Genomic DNA, 24,059 nt, shown 5'->3' with positions numbered 1-24,059 from the left:
GTAAAATGGAAACAGCAAAATGAGATGGGGAGGGAGAAAGAGAGAATCATATCAAATCAAATTTTGCTTGTCACATGCGTCGAATTCAATGTTCACTTACAGTTTTAGTAAAAATACCTGCCAAGTAAAACATAATAATAATAATTGATGAGTAAAAATAAGAAATAGAAGTAACAAATAAACAGCAGCTGTAGAATAACATTAGCAAGGCTATATACAGGGGGTACCGGTACAGAGTCAATGTGGAGGCTATATACAGGGGGTAACAGTACATAGTCAATGTGGAGACTATATACAGGGGGTACCGGTACAGAGTCAATGTGGAGGCTATATACAGGGGGTAACAGTACATAGTCAATGTGGAGGCTATATACAGGGGGTAACAGTACATAGTCAATGTGGAGACTATATACAGGGGGTACCGGTACAGAGTCAATGTGGAGGCTATATACAGGGGGTAACGGTACAGAGTCAATGTGGAGGTACAGAGTCAATGTGGAGGCTATATACAGGGGGTACCGGTACAGAGTCAATGTGGAGGCTATATACAGGGGGTAACAGTACATAGTCAATGTGGAGACTATATACAGGGGGTACCGGTACAGAGTCAATGTGGAGGCTATATACAGGGGGTAACAGTACATAGTCAATGTGGAGGCTATATACAGGGGGTAACAGTACATAGTCAATGTGGAGACTATATACAGGGGGTACCGGTACAGAGTCAATGTGGAGACTATATACAGGGGGTACCGGTACAGAGTCAATGTGGAGACTATATACAGGGGGTACCTGTACAGAGTCAATGTGGAGGCTATATACAAGGGGTACCGGTACAGAGTCAATGTGGAGGCTATATACAGGGGGTACCGGTACAGAGTCAATGCGGAGGCTATATACAGGGGGTACCGGTAGAGAGTCAATGTGCGGGGCACCGGTTAGTCGAGGTAATTGAGGTAATATATACATGTAGGTAGAGTTATTAAGGTGACTATGCATAGATAATAAACAGAGAGTAAGTACCATGATAGAGACAGAGATAATGAGAGAGAGAGGGAGATGATCCACACTCAGACACTTTATTGTACAGTGGCTTGCGAAAGTATTCACCCCCTTTGGCATTTTTCCTATTTTGTTGCCTTACAACCTGGAATTAAAATTGATTTTGGGGGGGGTTGTATCATTAGATTTACACAACATGCCTACCATTTTGAAGATGAAAAATATTTTTATTGTGAAACAAGAAATAAGACAAAAAAACAGAAAACTTGAGTGTGCATAACTATTCACCTCCCCCCCAAACTCAATACTTTGTAGAACCACGTTTGGCAGCAATTACAGCTGTAAGTATCATGGGGCATGTCTATATAAGCTTGGCACATCTAGCCACTGGAATTTTTGCCCATTCTTCAAGGCAAAACTGCTCCAGCTCTTTCAAGTAGGATGGGTTCCGCTGGTGTACAGCAATCTATAAGTCATACCACAGATTCTCAATTGGATTGAGGTCTGGGCTTTGACTAGGCCATTCCAAGACATTTAAATGTTTCTCCTTAAACCAGTCAAGCGTTGCTTTAGCAATATGCTTAGGGTCATTGTCCTGCTGGATGGTGAACCTCCGTCCCAGTCTCAAATCTCGGGAAGACTGAAACATTTCACCCTCAAGAACTTCCCTGTATATAGCGCCATCCATCATTTCTTAAGTTCCTGCCGATTAAAAATATCCCCACCGCATGGTGGTGGCAGCATGGTGGATGGTTTTCTCGGGGTGATGAGAGGTGTGGGTTTGCACCAGATATATAGTTTTCCTTGATGGCATAAAAGCTCAATTTTAGTCTCATCTGACCAAAGTACCTTCTTCCATATGCTTGTGGAGTCTCCCACATGCCTTTTGGCGAACACCAAACGTGTTTGCTTATTTCTTTCTATAAGCAATGGCTTTTTTCTGGCCACTCTTCCGTAAAGCCCAGCTCTGTGGAGTGTACGGCTTAAAGTGGTCCTATGGACAGATACTCCAATCTCCGCTGTGGAGCTTTGCAGCTCCGTCAGGGTTATCTTTGGTCTCTTTGTTGCCGCTCTGATTAATGCCCTCCTTGGCTGGTCCGAGAGTTTTGGTGGGTGGCCCTCTCTTGGCAGGTTTGTTGTGGTGCCATATTCTTTCCATTTTTTAATAATGTATTTAATGGTGCTCTGTGGGATGTTCAAAGTTTCTGATATTTTTTTATAACCCAACCCTGATCTGTACTTCTCCACAACTTTGTGTAACGGCAAATCTCCTCTTCGTCTGAAGAGGAGTAAGGATCGGACCAAGATGCAGCGTGGTAGGTGTCCATAATGTTTTTTAATACAGACAAATGAACACTCAAACAAAAACAATAAACGATAACGTGAAATCTACAACAACCGAAACAGTGACAAACACACACACGGAAACAAACACCCACAAACCAACAGTGAAACCCAGGCTACCTAAGTATGATTCTCAATCAGAGACAACTAACGACACCTGCCTCTGATTGAGAGCCATACTAGGCCGAAACAGAAACTAAACATAGAAAAACAAACATAGACTGCCCACCCCAACTCACGCCCTGACCATACTAAATAAAGACAAAACAATGGAAATAAAGGTCAGAACGTGACGCTTTGTCCCTGACCTGTTTGGAGAGCTCCTTGGTCTTCATGGTGCCGCTAGCTTGGTGGAGCCCCTTGCTTAGTGGGGGTTGCAGACTCTGAGGCCTTTCAGAACAAGTGTATATATACTGAGATCATGTGACAGATCATGTGACACTTAGATTGAACAAGGGGGAACTTTATTTAACTAATTATGTGACTTCTGAAGGTAATTGGTTGCACCAGATCTTATTTAGGGGCTTCATAGCAAAGGGGGTGAATCCATATGCACACACCACTTTTCAGTTTTTTTTTGTTTGTTTTTTTTGTAAGTAATCTAAGTCGTGTAAGTAATCACATTTTTTGTAAGTCATTTTTTTCATTTCATTTCACCAATTTGGACTATTTTCTGTATGTCCATAACATGAAATCCAAATAAAAAATCTATTTAAATTACAGGTTGTAATGCGACAAAATAGGAAAAACGCCAAGGGGGATGAATACTTTTGCAAGGCACTGTACATCTGTATTCTATCTGGGGTTCTATCATAAAGATCCTGGCAGGCCTGCAGGAGCACACTTCTCCGCCAGCTCTCCAAGGGCTTGTTTCTGGGGTCCGGTGGGTCAGACTGTCTCCTCAGAAGGGAGGCGAGTTGGGCTTACACCCTTAGAAAAACACCCTTGCTGGGGCCTACTGGGACTACAGACAGCAAGCAGAGAGAGACACACACACACAGACGCTGTTCACAGGAATAGAGGAATAGAGAGTAGCGGAATGGAGGAATAGAGAATGGAGGAATAGAGGTATAGAGGAGTAGAGGAATAGAGGTATAGAGGAGTAGAGGAATAGATGAGTAGAGGAATAGAGAATAGAGGAATAGAGGAGTAGAGGAATAGAGGAGTAGAGGAATAGAGAATAGAGGAATAGAGAATAGAGGTATAGAGGAATAGAGGAGTAGAGGAATAGAGAATAGAGGAATAGAGAATAGAGGTATAGAGGAATAGAGGAGTAGAGGAATAGAGAATAGAAGAATAGAGAATAGAGGTATAGAGGAATAGAGGTATTGTCACACCCTGACCATAGAGATCCTTATTATTCTCTATGTTTGGTTATGTCATGGTGTGACTCGGGTGGGAAAGTCTATGTTTTTTATTTCTTTGTTTTTGGCCGAGCGTGGTTCATAATCAGAGGCAGATGTCTATCGTTGCCCCTGATTGGGGATCACATATAAGTTGTCATTTTCCTTTTGGGTTTTATGGGATCTTGTTTTCTGTTTAGTGTCTGTGCCTGACAGAACTGTGCACTTTCGTTTTGTTGTCTTTGTTATTTGTTTGTTATCAATAAAAAGAGAGAGCCGTTACAGAAGATCCCACCAAAAATGGACCAAGCAACGTGTCCAGGAGGAGTGGACATGGGAAGAAATCCTGGATGGAGAACGACCCTGGACAAGGGCCAGAGAGTATCGCCGTCCAAGGGAGCAGATGGAGGCAGCGAGAGCGGAACGGCGACGATACGAGGAGTTAGATCAACAACAACAAAAATTACTTTGGATATTTACAATATTAAAATAATAATCAAAATTGTCAACGGGACAACAGTATCAGCAAAAACCAAGGGTCAAAATAACCATTGAACCAATAACAATAGGCATAGAGGACATGTGCAGGTTGGGTGGTTGGTCTGTCAGACACGGTCCCTCAACTTATGGCAGGCAGCAATGTAGTGCGCTGCCAACCCACAGCTCTCTGCGTCCTCCACCAACAGGACGGGTAGCCTGTTCTCATCAGAGAGGTCTTTGAAACCTTGAATAAGGGTTGCACTACCTTTCCTCTACAGGGAGCCAGGTTTTCCTGTGTCTACCCTTCTCACTGAGCCTGTACTTTGTCAAGATTTTGATCAGTAACCATGGTCAAATAGTTAGTCACGGTGTACTGTTGATTTAGGGCCAGATAGCACTGCATTTTGCTTTGTGCTTGTGTTTCCCAATAAGCAAGGTCATTTTGTTTTGACTGTGTTGTAATTTGGTTTATTCTGATTGATTGGATGTTCTGGTCCTGAGGCTTCAGTGTGTTAGTAGAACAGGTTTGTGAACTCAGCCCCAGGACCAGCTGGATGAGGGGACTCTTTTCTTTGCTCAGCTCTTGGCATTGCAGGGCTTGGTAGTGATATGAGAGGGGGTCACTGTATTTTAGATGTTTCAAAACTTAATTGCTCTTTTTGGTTTTTATTATTAGTGGATATTTGCCTAATTCTGCCCTGCCTGCATTGTTTGTAGTTTTCATCTGGACATGTAGGAGGGTTTCAATGGGTGTTTTATCACATTTCAGGTGACACTCAGATGCAGACTACATCAAAGTAACAACAGTTTATTACTCCAACAGGGGCAGGTAAAAGACAGGTCAAGGGCAGGCAGAGGGCAGTAATCCAGATAGGTGGGGCAAAGGTACAGAACGGCAGGCAGGTTCAGGGTCAGGGCAGGCAGAGGTCAGTAATCCAGATAGGTGGGGCAAAGGTACAGAACGGCAGGCAGGTTCAGGGTCAGGGTAGGCAGAGGGCAGTAATCCAGATAGGTGGGGCAAAGGTACAGAACGGCAGGCAGGTTCAGGGTAGGCAGGGGTCAGTAATCCAGATAGGTGGGGCAAAGGTACAGGATGGCAGGCAGGGTCAGGGCAGGCAGAGGGCAGTAATCCAGATAGGTGGGGCAAAGGTACAGGACGGCAGGCAGGTTCAGGGTCAGGGTAGGCATAGGTCAGTAATCCAGATAGGTGGGGCAAAGGTACAGGACGGCAGGCAGGTTCAGGGTAGGCAGAGGTCAGTAATCCAGATAGGTGGGGCAAAGGTACAGGATGGCAGGCAGGGTCAGGGCAGGCAGAGGGCAGTAATCCAGATAGGTGGGGCAAAGGTACAGGACGGCAGGCAGGTTCAGGGTCAGGGTAGGCATAGGTCAGTAATCCAGATAGGTGGGGCAAAGGTACAGGACGGCAGGCAGGTTCAGGGTAGGCAGAGGTCAGTAATCCAGATAGGTGGGGCAAAGGTACAGGATGGCAGGCAGGATCAGGGCAGACAGAAGAGGTCAAAACCGGGAAGGCGAGGTGCAGGGCGATCCGGATGGAGGCGATGGAAATCCCTCAAAAGTGATGGATCCAAGATGTCCCCCACCATTACCCAGCACCTCCCCTCCGGACAGTATCCCTCCCAGTCCACGAGGTACTGCAGGCCCCTCACCCGGCGTCTAGAGTCCAGAACAGCACGTACTGTGTACGCCGGGGACCCCTCAATGTCCAGAGTAGGCGGAGGGACCGTAGTAAGAAGGGAGTTTAATCAATAACACACCTCGTTTATCCTCCTTCTTCTGCCGTCTACCAGCTTGCTTGAGGGATTCCTGGATGGCCCTCCAGGTCTCCTTAGAGCGCAGCACCCACTCCTCCACCATAGGAGCCTCGGTCTCACTCTGATGCCACTGTGCCAGGACCGGCTGGTAGTATCGAAATGGTGACATGTTCGTGGAGGAGTGGCGGAGTGAGTTCTGAGCCACCTCCGCCCATGGGACGTACCTTGCCCATTCTATCGACCGGTCCTGGCAATGCGACCGCAGAAACCTACCCACCTCCTGGTTCACTCGCTCCACCTGCCCATTACTCTCGGGGTGATAACCCGCCCTCCACATTCGGGACGTGAACTGGGGTCCCCGATCAGAAACGATGTCCTAAGGCACCCCGTAGTGCCAGAAGACGTGGGTGAATAGGGCCCCCGCAGTCTGTAGGGCCATAGGGAGACCGGGCAACGGGAGGAGACGGCAGGACTTAGAAAACCGATCCACAACGACCAGCATCGTGGTGTTCCCCTGAGACGGGGGAAGATCGGTAAGAAAGTCCACCGACAGATGAGACCACTGCCAATGTGGAACGGGGAGGGACTGTAACTTCCCTTTAGGTAGGTGCCTAGGAGCCTTACTCTGAGCGTGCACAGAACAAGAAGAGACATAGAACCTCACGTCCCTAACTAAGGTGGGTCAACAGTACTTCCCCCTAAGACCGCGCACTGTCCTCGCCACACCAGGATGACCCGAAGAGGGTAGCGTGTGAGCCCACCGAATCAATTGATCACGAACACCAAGCGGCACGTACTTAAGCCTGTAGGACATTGTGGAGGCGTAGGTTCCAACCTTAACGCCGGCTCAATGTCCGCGTCCACCTGGGAGTAGGACCGATGGGAGTAGGATCGATGGGCCGATCCTCTGTGTCATAGAGACGGGACAGCGCGTCGGCCTTCTTGTTGAGGGAACCTGGTCTATACGACATAGTAAACCTAATTCTGGTGAAAAACATGGCCCACCTTGCCTGACGAGGATTCAGTCTCCTCGCTGCCCGGACATACTCCAGATTACGGTGGTCAGTCCAGATGAGGAAAGGGTGCTTGGGCCCCTCAAGCCAGTGTCTCCACACTTTCAGGGCCTTTACCACAGCTAACATCTCCCGGTCCCCCACATCATATTTTCGCTCCGCCGGCCCGAGCTTCTTCGAAAAGAAAGCGCAGGGGCGGAGCTTCGGTGGCGTGCCCGGGCGCTGTAATAGCACGGCTCCAACCCCAGCCTCGGACCCGTCCACCTCCACTATGAACGCCAAAGAGAGGTCCGGATGAGCCAACACGGGAGCATCAGTAAACAGCGCCTTCAAAAGATTGAAAGCTCTGTCCGCCTCTGCCGACCACCGTAAACGCGCCGCCCCCCACCCTTCAGCAGTGAGGTAATGGGAGCCGCCACCTGACCAAAAACCCAGATAAACCTCCAGTAGTAATTGGCAAACCCTAAAAACCGCTGCACCTCTTTTACCGTGGTCGGAGTCAGCCAATTACGTACGGCCTTAACTCGGTCACACTCCATCACCACCCCCGAGGTGGAAATGCGATAACCCAGGAAGGAGACGGCTCGTTTGGAGAACACTCATTTCTCAGCATTAACATATAGGTCATGCTCCAGCAGTCGCCCAAGTACCTTACGCACCAGGGAGACATGCGCGGTGTGTGTGGCGGAATAGATCAGGATGTCATCAATATACACCACCACACCCTGCCCGTGCAGGTCCCTGAGAATTTCATCTACAAAGGATTGAAAGACGGCTGGAGCATTCTTTAACCCATACGGCATGACGAGGTACTCATAATGGCCAGATGTGGTACTAAACGCGGTTTTCCACTCGTCTCCCTCCCGAATACGCACCAGATTATATGCGCTCCTGAGGTCCAGTTTCGTGAAAAAACGTGCTCCATGAAATGATTCTACCGCCATAGCGATGAGAGGTAGCGGGTAACTAAACCCCACTGTGATGGATTTTAGACCTCTATAATCAATGCACGGACGCAGACCTCCCTCCTTTTTCTTCACAAAAAATAAACTCAAGGAGACGGGTGACGTGGAGGGCCGAATATACCCCTGTCCCAGAGATTCAGTGACATATGTCTCCATAACCAACGTCTCCTCCTGTGACAATGGGTACACGTGACTCCTGGGAAGTGCAGTGTTTACCTGAAGGTTTATCGTGCAATCCCCCTGTCGATAAGGTGGTAATTTAGTTGCCCTCTTCTTACAGAAGGCAAAATCGGCATACTCAGTGGGAATGCGCACAGTGGAAACCTGGTCTGGACTCTCCACCGACGTGGCACCGATGGAAACTCCCATACACCTTCCTGAACACTCCTCTGTCCACCCTTGGAGAGCCACCTGTGTCCATAAAATCCTGGGATTGTGACTGGCCAGCCAGGGAACCCCAGCACCACTGGAAACGCAGGTGAATCGATAGGGAATAGACTAATCTGCTCCCTATGATCCCCCTGCGTTACCATGTCCAGTGGAACCATGGCCTCCCTGACCAGCCCTGACCCTAACGGTTGGCTATCTAAGGAGTGCACGGGGAAGGGTGGATCTATCCGCACCAGCGTAATCCCCTGCTTACGGGCGAGTCCACGATCCATAAAGTTCCAAGCTGCGTCAGAATCGACTAGCACCTTATTGCTGGAGAGAGGGAGAAAACTCAGAACTTTTTTTTTATACAAACATGTGACCAACAGGGAGCTCTGGGTGAGTTTGGTGCTGACTCACCTGGGGTGACCGAGAAGTGATCTGCCTGCCCTCTCAACTCCCAGACGGGCTCCTCCAGCACCGGTCCAGCACTGGTGCATGAGGAGCCTCCTCCGCTGGTACCCCTCGATGCGGCCCCCCCTAACTCCATAGGTATGGGAGCTGGAGGGCCAGGAGGTGGAACTGACAGGACCCTTTCTGAACGCCCATGGGCAGCTAGCAGATTGTCCAGACGGATCGACTTGTATATGAGTTCATCGAGGGAGAGAGTGGCGTCCTGACAGCTAGACGTCCTCCCGGAGGCTGCACTGGTAGTGGTCCATCAGGGCCCTGTCATTCCACCCGGCCCCAGCGGCCAAGGTCCGGAACTCCAGCGCACTCCTCCATCGATGGAAGGGGGGTGGCCGCTGCTCCTGCTGACTCCATGTGTAGGTGCGGGCTTCTGTAACACTCTCTATGCGTAGTGGGTGCGGAGTCAGGCGCAGGAAGTAGAGTGTAAAGAACAGTGTTTTATTCCGCCGCTGTGAAAATGGTCTAGTCAAAACACCAGGTGCAAATACGTACAAGACCGGCCCAAAACCAGGACCCAACCAGTCCGGAGAAAAACAAAGGAGATCGCACAACCACAAACATGAACAGAGGAAAAACAAGCCCGCACAAAGAGCAGGCGGGCCTTACCGGCTTAAATTTCCCAACTAAAACCTAAACAAGAAACAGGTGAAACCAATAAGACAAAACCAACAGAAAAGGGAAAAGGGATCGGTGGCAGCTAGTAGACCGGTGACGACGACTGCCGAGCGCCAGCCGAACAGGAAGAGCAGCCACCTTCGGTGGGAGTCGTGACAGGTGTGACAGTTTGTCCCATTTGGTGAAATCTTCTTTTGCAAGTCAAATCAAATCAAATCAAATTGTATTTGTCACATACACATGGTTAGCAGCTGTTAATGCGAGTGTAGCGAAATGCTTGTGCTTCTAGTTCCGACCATGCAGTAATATCTAACAGGTAATCTAACCTAACAATCTCACAACTACTACCTTATACACACAAGTGTAAAGGAATGAATAAGAATATGTACATAAAAATATATGAATGAGCGATGGCCAAACGGCAGATGCAGTAGATGGTATAGAGTACAGTATATGCATATGAGATGAGTAATGTAAGGTATGTAAACATTATATAAAGTGGCATTGATTTAAAGTGGCTAGTGATACATTTATTACATCAATTTTTCATTACTGTCTAGGAAACACGTTCCGCTAGCGGAACCCCCCAACATTCCGCTGAGTAGGCAGTTCTTAGTTGTTGGTCTCTGTGCTTTTGGTTTGATAGTGTTCTAAATGTTATCCTTATAATTTTACAATCTGCATCAAATCAGTTGTCATTTGTGGTCTTTTTTTAACATTTTTAAAATCAAATATCTCTCTCTCTCTGTCTCTCTCTCTCTGTCTCTCTCTCTCTCTCTCTCTCTCTCTCTGCCTCTCTCTCTCTCTCTCTCTCTGCCTCTCTCTCTCTCTCTCTCTGCCTCTCTCTCTCTCTCTCTCTCTCTGCCTCTCTCTCTCTCTCTCTTTGCCTCTCTCTCTCTGCCTCTCTCTCTGCCTCTCTCTCTCTCTCTCTCTCTCTCTCTCTCTTTCTCTCTCTGCCTCTCTATCTCTCTCTCTGCCTCTCTCTCTCTCTGCCTCTCTCTCTCTCTCTCTTGCTTTCTCTCTCTCTCTTTTTGGAGTTGGAGTGTTTGGTGTGGAGGGCTCTGTCCTAACTTTTTTTCTCGATTCTGTCCTTGGTCTTTTCTTTAAATGTGTATTTTCTATGGTGGAGGGTTAATGCACTGTTTGTTTTAGTGGTATCCAATGTTTTTTCCTTTTAGTTTCCTGGGGTTTAGAAGGTGTGGTGCGTGTGATGGCGTCTCAGCCTAGCGCGGATGAGACGCTGTCGTTACGACATGGGATTCAGGTGTGTTCCTGAGAATGGAGATAAAGTGGAGGAGGTTCTGCTCGTGGTCAGTGAACAGGTAGGAGCTGAAATTAGACAGTCTGCTTCCAGAATGAACAAAGCTCTGGTTGTGTTCATGAAAAGAGCAAATTTGGTGGGTAGTGTAATATTGGGGATTTGGGGTATAAGAGCCTTGCGTGCCCACATAAAGGCTGTAGACAAGGTGAGGGTACAAGTGCCAGTGGGGTAAATTGAGGCAATGAGACACAGGCAGCAGAGGCTGGGCCTAGTCATGCCAGGGATGGTGGAGTAGCTGAGGCTGGGTCTAGTCATGTTATGGAGGGTGGTGTAGATGAGGCTGGGCCTAGTCAGGCTAGAGATGGTGGGGTAGCTGAGGCTGGGTCTAGTCATGTTATGGAGGGTGGTGTAGATGAGGCTGGGCCTGGTCAGGCTAGAGATGGTGGGGTAGCTGAGGCTGGGTCTAGTCATGTTATGGAGGGTGGTGTAGATGAGGCTGGGCCTGGTCAGGCTAGAGATGGTTGGGTAGCTGAGGCTGGGTCTAGTCATGTTATGGAGGGTGGTGTAGATGAGGCTGGGCCTAGTCAGGCTAGAGATGGTGGGGTAGCTAAGGCTGGGCCTAGTCAGGCTAGAGATGGTGGGGTAGCTGAGGCTGGGTCTAGTCATGTTATGGAGGATGGTGTAGATGAGGCTGGGCCTGGTCAGGCTAGAGATGGTGGGGTAGCTGAGGCTGGGTCTAGTCATGTTATGGAGGATGGTGTAGATGAGGCTGGGCCTAGTCAGGCTAGAGATGGTGGGGTAGCTGAGGCTGGGTCTAGTCATGTTATGGAGGATGGTGTAGATGAGGCTGGGCCTAGTCAGGCTAGAGATGGTGGTGTAGATGAGGCTGGGTCTAGTCAGGTTATGCTAGTGGATGAGGAGAGTATAGTGGGGAAGTGTAAGAGACTGGGGAGGAGGAGGGTGTCAAGCGGAAAATGAAAAGGGGGGAGAAGAAAGGAAGTGGGATGGGAGAGGCTGGGGTGGTCAAAGGCACCAAGGATCCTTTGCCTGGTACTGGGGGGGGGAGCTGACCAGAGAAGAAGGGCAGGTGATCAGGATGGGAGATGGAGATGAGGAGGAAAGTGAGTCTGAGGAAGAGGATGATGGCGAGGCCCTTTTTTCAGACTCCTCCTTAATGGGTCCGGAGCTGACAGCCTGTCAAGCAGAGGGGTAAAAGTACATGGTGAGGGAACTGACAAGGTACCTGAATGAGACCCAGGGGGGAAAAAGTGAATATTTTTTATTATATATATTTTTATTTTTTTCTGATCTGAGAAAATGTGTAATATCAGAACAACACGCTATGAAAAATTAGGTGCTTGGTGTCCTCTCAACCAGGAAACGGTTTAGGTTGAGGAATTTGGTCACAACAGTGCGTAAGGGTCTACCTTCAGACACTGTTTAGATGTATCGTTTCTTTCTGGCACTGGGGCTTTTTGAGCTTTGCTATTGGTCTCGTTCTTTTCTGGGTTTTCTCCCACTTTTTACAGAGACTCTTTGGGTAGGCTCGCTTAATTTAAATGGCGCCAGAGATGTGGGAAAGAGGAGTGTATTGGGTGAATATTTTATTTTATTTTTAATTTCACCTTTATTTAACCAGGTAGGCCAGTTGAGAACAAGTTCTCATTTACAAGTGTGACCTGGCCAAGATAAAGCAAAGCAGTGTGACACAAACAACAACACAGGGTTACACATAGAATTAACACAGTCAATAATACAATACAAAGTATATATACAGTGTGTGCAAATGAGGTAGGATAAGGGAGGCAATAAATTGACCATAGTGGCAAAATAATTACAATATAGCAATTAAACACTGGAGTGATAGATGTGCAGAAGATGAGTGTGCAAGTAGAGATACTGGGGTGCAAAGGAGCAAAATAAATAAAATAAATAATAGTATGGGGATTGGGTAGTTGGATGGGCTATTTACAGATGGGCTATGTACAGGTGCAGGGATCTGTGAGCTGCTCTGACAGCTGGTGCGTAAAGTTAGTGAGGGAGATATGAGTCTCCAGCTTCAGTGATTTTTGTAGCTCGTTCCTGTCATTGGCAGCAGAGAACTGGAAGGAAAGGCGGCCAAATGAGGAATTGGCTTTGGGGGTGACCAGTGAAATATACCTGCTGGAGCACGTGCTACGGGTGGATGCTGCTATGGTGACCAGTGAGCTGAGATAAGGCGGAGCTTTACCTAGCAAAGACTTATAGATGACCTGAAGCCAGTGGATTTGGCAACGAATATGAAGCGAGGGCCAGCCAACAGGAGCATACAGGTCGCAGTGGTGGGTGGTATATGGTGCTCTGGTGACAAAACGGATGGCACTGTGATAGACTATGTCCAATTTGCTGAGTAGAGTGTTGGAGGCTATTTTGTAAATGACATCGCCAAAGTCTAGGATCGGTAGGATAGTCAGCTTTACGAGGGTATGTTTGGCAGCATGAGTGAAGGATGCTTCGTTGTGAAATAGGAAGCCAATTCTAGATTTAATTCTGGACTGGAAATGCTTAATATGAGTCTGGAAGGAGAGTTTACAGTCTAACCAGATACCTAGGTATTTGTAGTTGTCCACATATCCTAAGTCAGAACCGTCCAGAGTAGTGATGCTGGTCGGGTGGGCAGGTGTGGGCAGCGATCGTGTGGGCAGCGAAATTTTATGTAAATGTGAATGTGTCCTTCACGATTTGCCCAAATGTACCTGGGTGATTTCACACTAAATGTGGACACCATCGTAATTACAACCAGAGTGATGGCTAGATTTGGGACTTTTCTGTTGCATTTCAAAGATGGTGGTCGAAAAAAAAATGGTTGTTTTTTCTTTGTATTTTCTTCTACCAGATCTATTGTGTTATATTCTCCTACATTCAATTCACATTTCCACAAACTTCTAAGTTTTTCCTTTCAAAAGGTACAAAGAATATGCATTTCCTTGCTTCAGAGCCTGAGCAACAGGCAGTTAGATTTGGGGATGTCACTGGCTGAAGGCGACAGTGTTGTACACGTCCGTCCACGAAGGAGGACAGGGCCTGATGGAACTGAAGAGCAGGGTGGCTGCTTTCAGACTTAAGGTGGCGCAGACACTGCTGTACCATACTGATGCTGGCTGGAGGGAACCAACATGCGCACTGCTGAGGAGAGCTGTTCCTCATGAAGCTGGAGAGGCTGAGTACAGCAGGTCTGTCAAACCTTTACTCTGCAGTGCTGAGGGCCTGGCAGCTGCTAAGGCCCACACGAGAAGGGGGTGTGGAGCCTGGGCTGTGGGTGTGTGAGCCTATCTTCCACAACCCAGCCTTCCCTTTGAGATTGGTTCAGTCGGCCACCCTGCCGAGGCGACTGATAGCAGCGGGTTAATTAAGGCTGGGTGACCTTCGACTGCTGGGAGAGAAGGAATAACATCTCTTACAGGCTGACTACACCGCTTGCGTTGCGTGCGCGAGCATTGCAAAATTAATGTGGAAATATATATTATTCAATTATTGCACCCACACTGCTCGCGCGCCAACGAGCGTCTGCGTTGCCAAGGGCTAAAATAGAAGTCAGTTCTATTTCTGACGCAGATCGCACTCAAGTCCTGCCTCTCCCATCTCCTCATTGGTTTATAGAAGCAGGTACCCACGTGCCATCTCCTCATTGGTTATACCCACGTGGGTGACTGAAAGACAAACGTGATCAGTGGTGGTAATGCACCTAATTTATGAAAGTTGCCAATCGCAATATAAAGTCAAGAGAAGAAAAAGCCTGGAAGGAGGAGAGATGACTAGAAACGATTTGGTTGACCGTTTTATGTGTGGATTAATTGGCGGAGTAGAGGACCTTGTGCATTTCAGGTAAAATAACAACTCAATGTTTATATCCCAGGACAAATTAGCTAGCAACAGAAAGCTAGCTAAATTGGTCAAATTAAGTGCAAGTGCAAGCTAAATAGCTAAATTGCCATAAATGTTTAATGCTTTTCGACCTGTCTGTCACGAATCCCGTTTCCTGAGTCTGTTTTTTGCCTATGTTCTGTCCTGGAGTGTTTTTTCCGGCGTCCTGGAACGCACCCTGTCTGGTTGCCGGGCAATGTAGCCAGTTGGGGTTTCTGATTACCCGCACCTGTATCCCATCAGCTATCTGCACACCTGGTCCTGATCATCATCTCTCCTCTTCATAAGCCCGGACCTGACATCCATTCCCTGCTGGATCGTTAGCCATGAACAGTATGTTGTGCCAGAGTATCAGCCTCAAGTTGGATAGAATTTGTTTTGTTGTTTGTTACGTATTGCTTGCCTTAAACTTACCTCCGTTTGTTTTGTCTTCAGTTACTCACCCGGATCATTTACCCCATTCCCGCCTGGTCGTCGGAGGATTCCGCTTCCCCATTGGATCCACCTATTTACTCCCATCAACTCACCACCGCTACCCGCTACACCACCTGGATATATCTAACCATTCACTTTCACTTGTAAATAAATACTAACCTTCTTCCTACTCTCCTTGTCCTGGTCTGCTTCTGGGTTCGATTTTGAAGAAACCTGACACTGTCCCCAAATTAATATAATTGGTTCAGAGTTTGTTTTGATATTTTAACCTGCATCTTGTGATCGCGCTTGGTGTGGGGGTTAAAATACATTTATGCACGATGACGCACAAAGTCGGTTTGGGTTCCGTGTTAGGCTGCTGGAGAGATTCCTGTAGGAGGTCTAGGAGACACTGTCTGAGTCGGACAGGGGGGTGATTGAGTGGCCAAAGGGGGAGGGGCCACTAATGTTTCTGAAACTGTAGGTGACGGCAGAGACTGGGGACTGGCAACGGGGTCTGGAGGACTTGTTAGATTTTAACACTCCGAGCCTGGGAGAGTTTGGGGGGGTGGGAGGTAAAGCCCTCTACAACCTCTGCATTAAGGTAAGGAACATTAGGAACCTAACATCAGTGAAGGCGCATCAGTGGCAGGGGGTATGTGGGGCGAAGTGTATGGTGGGTTTTAGATGGAGGGGGCTCTACAAAACCCCAGTATCAAAGAGGTCAGGGGACCTGCAGTGGAAGGTTTTATAGTTGGAGACCTGGCCACTAACAGCTGGTTTGCACGGGTTGAACCGGGAGTCGGGCAGGGGGGTCCTTTCTGTGTGAAACTGTCATTCATGTTTTTTCTGTGCACCTGGTTAATGCCATTAATGTCTCTGTTGGAATGTCTGTGTGAGAGGTTGTGGGTGGGTTTTACTGTTGGGATGTTTATAATGGGATACAGGTATTCAAATAAAGAGATTGTGTTTTTTTGAACTTTCTGTTTGCTCAGGTGAAGTTGGCTATTTGGCTAACAAGGAGGAACAGGGTAAAGGTGGAGAGATAACAGACCCTTTACTATCGTTTAATGGGATGGTCTCTGCACGCCTTAGGGTAACATTTGAGTTCTATAAAATGATAAAAAGTGTTGTTTCAGGAGATATGGTGTGTTGGGGGGGCTGTCTGTATAGCTGGGGAAGATGTTTCAGGAGATATGGTGTGTTGGGGGGGCTGTCTGTATAGCTGGGGAAGATGTTTCAGGAGTTATGGTGTGTTGGGGGGCTGTCTGTATAGCTGGGGAAGATGTTCCAGGAGATGTGGTGTGTTGGGGGGGCTGTCTGTATAGCTGGGGAAAATGTTTCAGGAGATATGGTGTGTTGGGGGGGCTGTCTGTATAGCTGGGGAAGATGTTCCAGGAGATATGGTGTGTTGGGGGGGCTGTCTGTCTAGCTGGGGAAGATGTTTCAGGAGATATGGTGTGTTGGGGGGCTGTCTGTATAGCTGGGGAAGATGTTTTGTATAGACGGTTGTAGAAGTGGTGAGGTTTTGGTTGTTGTGATGTGTTGTTTCGAGGGGTAGAGGGCAAGGTGAGTATGGTGCATGTATGCAGTACTGCAGTACAGGATATATGTTTGGTGTTTTATTTTAGGGGGGGGGGGGGGGGGGTTTAATGCCATGATAATGTTTCATTAAAGAAAGACTAAGTAAAAACAATCTATCTCTCCCCATCTATCTCTCTCTCTCTCCCCATCTATCTCTATCTCTCCCTCTCTCTCTCCCCATCTATCTCTATCTCTCTCTCTCTCTCTCTCCCCCCATCTATCTCTATCTCTCTCTCTCTCTCCCCATCTATCTCTATCTCTATCTCTCTCTCTCTCTCCCCATCTATCTCTATCTCTATCTCTCTCTCTCTCTCCCCATCTATCTCTATCTCTATCTCTCTCTCTCTCCCCCCATCTATCTCTATCTCTCTCTCTCTCTCCCCATCTATCTCTATCTCTATCTCTCTCTCTCTCTCCCCATCTACAGTGCCTTGCGAAAGTATTCGGCCCCCTTGAATTTTGCGACCTTTTGCCACATTTCAGGCTTCAAACATAAAGATATAAAACTGTCTTTTTTTGTGAAGAATCAACAACAAGTGGGACACAATCATGAAGTGGAACGACATTCATTGGATATTTCAAACTTTTTTAACAAATCAAAAACTGAAGAATTGGGCGTGCAAAATTATCAGACCACTGCCACATCAGACCACATCAGACCACTGCAAATCTACCAAGACCTGGCCGTCCCTCTAAACTTTCAGCTCATACAAGGAGAAGACTGATCAGAGATGCAGCCAAGAGGCCCATGATCACTCTGGATGAACTGCAGAGATCTACAGCTGAGGTGGGAGACTCTGTCCATAGGACAACAATCAGTCGTATATTGCACAAATCTGGCCTTTATGGAAGAAAGCCATTTCTTAAAGATATCAATAAAAAGTGTTCTTTAAAGTTTGCCACAAGCCACCTGGGAGACACACCAAACATGTGGAAGAAGGTGCTCTGGTCAGATGAAACCAAAATTGAACTTTTTGGCAACAATGCAAGACGTTATGTTTGGCGTAAAAGCAACACAGCTCATCACCCTGAACACACCATCCCCACTGTCAAACATGGTGGTGGCAGCATCATGGTTTGGGCCTGCTTTTCTTCAGCAGGGACAGGGAAGATGGTTAAAATTGATGGGAAGATGGATGGAGCCAAATACAGGACCATTCTGGAAGAAAACCTGATGGAGTCTGCAAAAGACCTGAGACTGGGACGGAGATTTGTCTTCCAACAAGACAATGATCCAAAACATAAAGCAAAATCTACAATGGAATGGTTCAATAATAAACATATCCAGGTGTTAGAATGGCCAAGTCAAAGTCCAGACCTGAATCCAATCGAGAATCTGTGGAAAGAACTGAAAACTGCTGTTCACAAATGCTCTCCATCCAACCTCACTGAGCTCGAGCTGTTTTGCAAAGAGGAATGGGAAAACATTTCAGTCTCTCGATGTGCAAAACTGATAGAGACATACCCCAAGCGACTTACAGCTGTAATCGCAGCAAAAGGTGGCGCTACAAAGTATTAACTTAAGGGGGCTGAATAATTTTGCACGCCCAATTCTTCAGTTTTTGATTTGTTAAAAAAGTTTGAAATATCCAATAAATGTCGTTCCACTTCATGATTGTGTCCCACTTGTTGTTGATTCTTCACAAAACAATACAGTTTTATATCTTTATGTTTGAAGCCTGAAATGTGGCAAAAGGTTGCAAAGTTCAAGGGGGCCGAATACTTTCGCAAGGCACTGTATCTCTATCAATTCAATTCAATTCAATTCAAGGGCTTTATTGGCATGGGAAACATGTGTTAACATTGCCAAAGCAAGTGAGGTAGACAACATACAAAGTGAATATATAAAGTGAAAAACAACAAAAATTAACAGTAAACATTACACATACAGAGGTTTCAAAACAGTAAAGACATTACAAATGTCATATTATATATATATATACAGTGTTTTAACAATGTACAAATGGTTAAAGGACACAAGATAAAATAAATAAGCATAAATATGGGTTGTATTTACAATGGTGTGTGTTCTTCACTGGTTGCCCTTTTCTCGTGGCAACAGGTCACAAATCTTGCTGCTGTGATTGCACACTGTGGAATTTCACCCAGTAGATATGGGAGTTTTTCAAATTTGGATTTGTTTTCGAATTCTTTGTGGATCTGTGTAATCTGAGGGAAATATGTCTCTCTAATATGGTCATACATTGGGCAGGAGGTTAGGAAGTGCAGCTCAGTTTCCACCTCATTTTGTGGGCAGTGAGCACATAGCCTGTCTTCTCTTGAGAGCCATGTCTGCCTACGGCGGCCTTTCTCAATAGCAAGGCTATGCTCACTGAGTCTGTACATAGTCAAAGCTTTCCTTAATTTTGGGTCAGTCACAGTGGTCAGGTATTCTGCCGCTGTGTACTCTCTGTTTAGGGCCAAATAGCATTCTAGTTTGCTCTGTTTTTTTGTTAATTCTTTCCAATGTGTCAAGTAATTATCTTTTTGTTTTCTCATGATTTGGTTGGGTCTAATTGTGCTGTTGTCCTGGGGCTCTGTAGGGTGTGTTTGTGTTTGTGAACAGAGCCCCAGGACCAGCTTGCTTAGGGGACTCTTCTCCAGGTTCATCTCTCTGTAGGTGATGGCTTTGTTATGGAAGGTTTGTGAATCACTTCCTTTTAGGTGGTTGTAGAATTTAACGTCTCTTTTCTGGATTTTGATAATTAGTGGGTATCGGCCTAATTCTGCTCTGCATGCATTATTTGGTGTTCTACGTTGTACACGGAGGATATTTTTGCAGAATTCTGCGTGCAGAGTCTCAATTTGGTGTTTGTCCCATTTTGTGAAGTCTTGTTTGGTGAGCGGACCCCAGACCTCACAACCATAAAGGGCAATGGGCTCTATGACTGATTCAAGTATTTTTAGCCAAATCCTAATTGGTATGTTGAAATTTATGTTTCTTTTGATGGCATAGAATGCCCTTCTTGCCTTGTCTCTCAGATCGTTCACAGCTTTGTGGAAGTTACCTGTGGCGCTGATGTTTAGGCCAAGGTATGTATAGTTTTTTGTGTGCTCTAGGGCAACAGTGTCTAGATTGAATTTGTATTTGTGGTCCTGGTGACTGGACCTTTTTTGGAACACCATTATTTTGGTCTTACTGAGATTTACTGTCAGGGCCCAGGTCTGACAGAATCTGTGCATAAGATCTAGGTGCTGCTGTAGGCCCTCCTTGGTTGGTGACAGAAGCACCAGATCATCGGCAAACAGCAGACATTTGACTTCGGATTCTAGCAGGGGGAGGCCGGGTGCTGCAGACTTTTCTAGTGCCCGCGCCAATTCGTTGATATATATGTTGAAGAGGGTGGGGCTTAAGCTGCATCCCTGTCTAACCCCACGACCATGTGTGAAGAAATGTGTGTTTTTTGCCAATTTTAACCGCACACTTGTTGTTTGTGTACATGGATTTTATAATGTCGTATGTTTTACCCCCAACACCACTTTCCATCAGTTTGTATAGCAGACCCTCATGCCAGATTGAGTCGAAGGCTTTTTTGAAATCAACAAAGCATGAGAAGACTTTGCCTTTGTTTTGTTTTTTTTGGTTGTCAATTAGGGTGTGCAGGGTGAATACATGGTCTGTTGTACGGTAATTTGGTAAAAAGCCAATTTGACATTTGCTCAGTACATTGTTTTCATTGAGGAAATGTACGAGTCTGCTGTTAATAATAATGCAGAGGATTTTCCCAAGGTTACTGTTGACACATATTCCACGGTAGTTATTGGGGTCAAATTTGTCTCCACTTTTGTGGATTGGGGTGATCAGTCCTTGGTTCCAAATATTGGGGAAGATGCCAGAGCTAAGTATGATGTTAAAGAGTTTTAGTATAGCCAATTGGAATTTGTTGTCTGTATATTTGATCATTTCATTGAGGATACCATCAACACCACAGGCCTTTTGGGGTTGGAGGGTTTTTATTTTGTCCTGTAACTCATTCAATGTAATTGGATAATCCAGTGGGTTCTGGTAGTCTTTAATAGATGATTCTAAGATCTGTATTTGATCATGTATATGTTTTTGCTCTTTATTCTTTGTTATAGAGCCAAAAAGATTGGAGAAGTGGTTTACCCATACATCTCCATTTTGGATAGATAATTCTTCGTGTTGTGGTTTGTTTAGTGTTTTCCAATTTTCCCAGAAGTGGTTAGAGTCTATGGATTCTTCAATTGCATTGAGCTGATTTCTGACATGCTGTTCCTTCTTTTTCCGTAGTGTATTTCTGTATTGTTTTAGTGATTCACCATAGTGAAGGCGTAGACTCAGGTTTTCCGGGTCTCTATGTTTTATCTCTATCTCTCTCTCTCTCTCTCTCTGTCTCTCTGTCTCTGTCTCTCTCTCTCTCTCCCCATCTATCTCTATCTCTCTCTCTCTCCCCATCTATCTCTATCCCTCTCTCTCTCCCCCCATCTATCTCTATCTCTCTCTCTCTCTCTCCCCATCTATCTCTATCTCTCTCTCTCTGTCTCTCTGTCTCTGTCTCTCTCTCTCTCTCTCCCCATCTATCTCTATCTCTCTCTCTCTCTCCCCATCTATCTCTATCTCTCTCTCTCTCCCCCCATCTATCTCTATCTCTCTCTCTCTCTCCCCATCTATCTCTATCTCTCTCTCTCTCCCCATCTATCTCTATCTCTCTCTCTCTCTATCTCTCCCCATCTATCTCTATCTCTATCTCTCTCTATCTCTCCCCATCTATCTCTATCTCTCTCTCTCTCTCCCCATCTATCTCTCTCTCTCTCTCTCTCTCCCCATCTATCTCTATCTCTATCTCTCTCTATCTCTCCCCATCTATCTCTATCTCTCTCTCTCTCTATCTCTCCCCATCTATCTCTATCTCTATCTCTCTCTATCTCTCCCCATCTATCTCTATCTATCTCTATCTCTCTCTCTCTCTCTCTCTTCCCATCTATCTCTATCTCTCTCTCTCTCTCTCTCTCTCTCTGTCTCTGTCTCTGTCTCTCTCTCCCCATCTATCTCTATCTCTCTCTCTCTGTCTCTCCCCATCTATCTCTATCTCTATCTCTCTCTCTCTCTCCCCATCTATCTCTATCTCTCTCTCTCTCTCCCCATCTATCTCTATCTCTCTCTCTCTCTCTCCCCATCTATCTCTATCTCTCTCTCTCTCTCCCCATCTATCTCTATCTCTATCTCTCTCTCTCTCTCCCCATCTATCTCTATCTCTCTCTCTCTCTCCCCATCTATCTATATCTCTCTCTCTCTCTCCCCCCATCTATCTCTATCTCTATCTCTCTCTCTCTCTCCCCATCTATCTCTATCTCTCTCTCTCTCTCTCCCCATCTGTCTCTATCTCTCTCTCTCTCTCTCCCCATCTATCTCTATCTCTCTCTCTCTCTCCCCATCTATCACTCTCTCCCTCTCTCCCCATCTATCTCTATCTCTCTCCCTCTCTCTCTCTCCCTCTCTCCATAGCGTTGAATGAGCCCACTATAGATTACGGCTTCCAGAGGTTGCAGAAGGTCATCCCCAGACATCCAGGAGACCAGGAGAGACTACCTAAGGTCAGTACACACACACACACACACACACACACACACACACACACACACACACACACAGGAGGAGAAGGGGTAGGAGAGGTATACAGGTGATCCATCATGGTTCAGTCAGCTGGGGATCGAAGAACTGCCCAGCTGGGCGTTATTACTGACCACACACACACATTTGTGCGCCAGGCTTGATTGCTCGTCCAGCACTGAGAGACAGCGGGGGAGGGGAGAGCAAACAGGTGTAGGAGGTTAAGAGAGAAATCACCTCTCCCTCACTCTGGGTCATGTCTGGTGGTAAGGTCTGTGGAACAAATCAGCACACCTACTGAGATGCTTGATACATATGGCCCCTGATCTTTGGACTAACAACCCCCTGTATCTCCTCCCCTTCACTCTCTCGCTCTATATATATATATATATTTCTCTCTCTCCATCCCCCTCTCCCTCCCTCCCCCCTCTCTTTCCTTCCTCTAATAAATGAACAGAGGTAGCTCAGGAGGTTGGTGGCATCTTAATTGAGGAGAACGGGCTTGTGGTAATGACTGAAGTGGAATAGGTGGAATGGTAACGAATACATCAAACACATGGTTTCCATGGTTTCCATGTGTTTAATGACATTCCATTTGCTCTGTTCCAGCCATTATTATGAGCTGTCATCCCCTCAGCAGCCTCCACTGGTAGGTAGGTAGGTAGGTAGGTAGGTCTGTAGGTACGTTGGTCGGTAGGTAGGTAGGTAGGTCTGTAGGTAGGTAGGTAGGTAGGTCTGTAGGTACGTTGGTTGGTAGGTACGTTGGTCGGTAGGTAGGTAGCAGGCAGGCCTGGTTGTTCATTTCACCTCTATTGATCTGAGTCTTTATTGAGCTAACAACAATGTGTTGTTGACCGCGCTTCTGGCAACAACTGAACTTAATCACTGCAGAGAAACAAGAACTGTGTTCCAAACGGTACCCTATTCCCTATGCAGTGCACTACTTTTGAGAACTGTCCATTGGATCAAAAGTAGTGCACTAAATAGGGATTAGGGTGTCATTTGGACATAGACTCAGAATGAACTTGTCTCCTGTATTCTCTGAAACAGGTGTCCCCTCTACATATTATTACTTAAAAGGGGGTCTTAAATTAATCTTCCCTCCTTAAATTCCATCTGGCTGGTGGCTAGGTTCCGTCTGGTTTGTCAAGGTTCCGTCTGGTTTGTCAAGGTTCCGTCTGGTGTGGCTAATGATTCCGTTGACCGCCAGACGACAGCAGGCCAGAGGTCTGGATCAGGTTCCCTTCCTGTTTATATCAGGCCCTCACAGCCTTTACAGGAAGAGTCACTACACACACACACACACACACACACACACACACACACACACACACACTATATGCACGCCCACACACACACACACACACAGTCCAGGAAATGTTTTACGGTAAGCGGTACTATCTATGGACATAGAGCAGCTAACAACATTTCTGTGATTATCTTTAGAGTGACTCTGGACCCCAGTCCTCATAATCACTTTACTAACTCAACAGACCCCAGGACTAAACAGACAGACAGAACAGGGGATGAGAAGAAAGAGAGAGACAAAGACAGAGACAGAGAGAGACAGAGAAATTGAGATGGGGAGAGACTTAGGGGATAAAGATACTGAGATGAAGAGATGGGAAGGAGAGAGAGAGGGAGGGAGGGAGTAGTGCTCTCCTCTTTATAGCACACAGTGGGGGTTCTGTCTGTGCCCTAATACTCTTTCCTCATTTCCCCTCCTTCTCCTCTCCTCCCTCCATCCGTCCATCTAGTCATCCCTGGGAGGCATGGGGCGTCAAGGAAAAGAAGGGAACGCAGGGAGAGGAGAGAGTTAGAGCATACATACTAAAGATCCACTTATCTTCCCTGGGACCCCATGTCTCTCAATCACCTAGAGCGGACTGACGAGATAGGACTCCACTCTCTATCTACCCATACAGATCTCTTTCTCTCTCACTCTCTCTCC

The 24,059-nt window shown here is 46.6% G+C and overlaps 1 protein-coding gene across 5 annotated transcripts in view; it reads left to right on the top strand.

The window, feature by feature from the left end:
• Positions 1 to 24,059, top strand: part of LOC110504622 (transcription factor COE1-A) — a 135,606-nt gene that overhangs the window by 89,629 nt on the left and 21,918 nt on the right. For 3 of the 5 annotated variants that reach the window (XM_036969992.2, XM_036969990.2, XM_036969988.2), the window contains exon 11: positions 22,004 to 22,092. In XM_036969992.2, coding sequence (XP_036825887.1) covers positions 22,004 to 22,092 — 89 coding nt within the window. Of the gene's footprint in view, positions 1 to 14,781; positions 14,947 to 14,973; positions 15,117 to 22,003; positions 22,093 to 24,059 lie in introns of those variants that run through there. The other 2 variants (XR_016491775.1, XM_090220146.1) reach the window with 2 other exon arrangements.

Source organism: Oncorhynchus mykiss, chromosome 25 (assembly GCF_057628025.1).
Source record: "Oncorhynchus mykiss isolate SJ-2025 chromosome 25, ASM5762802v1, whole genome shotgun sequence".
NCBI lineage: Eukaryota > Metazoa > Chordata > Actinopteri > Salmoniformes > Salmonidae > Oncorhynchus > Oncorhynchus mykiss.
This window is presented reverse-complemented; position numbering and strand designations above follow the sequence as displayed.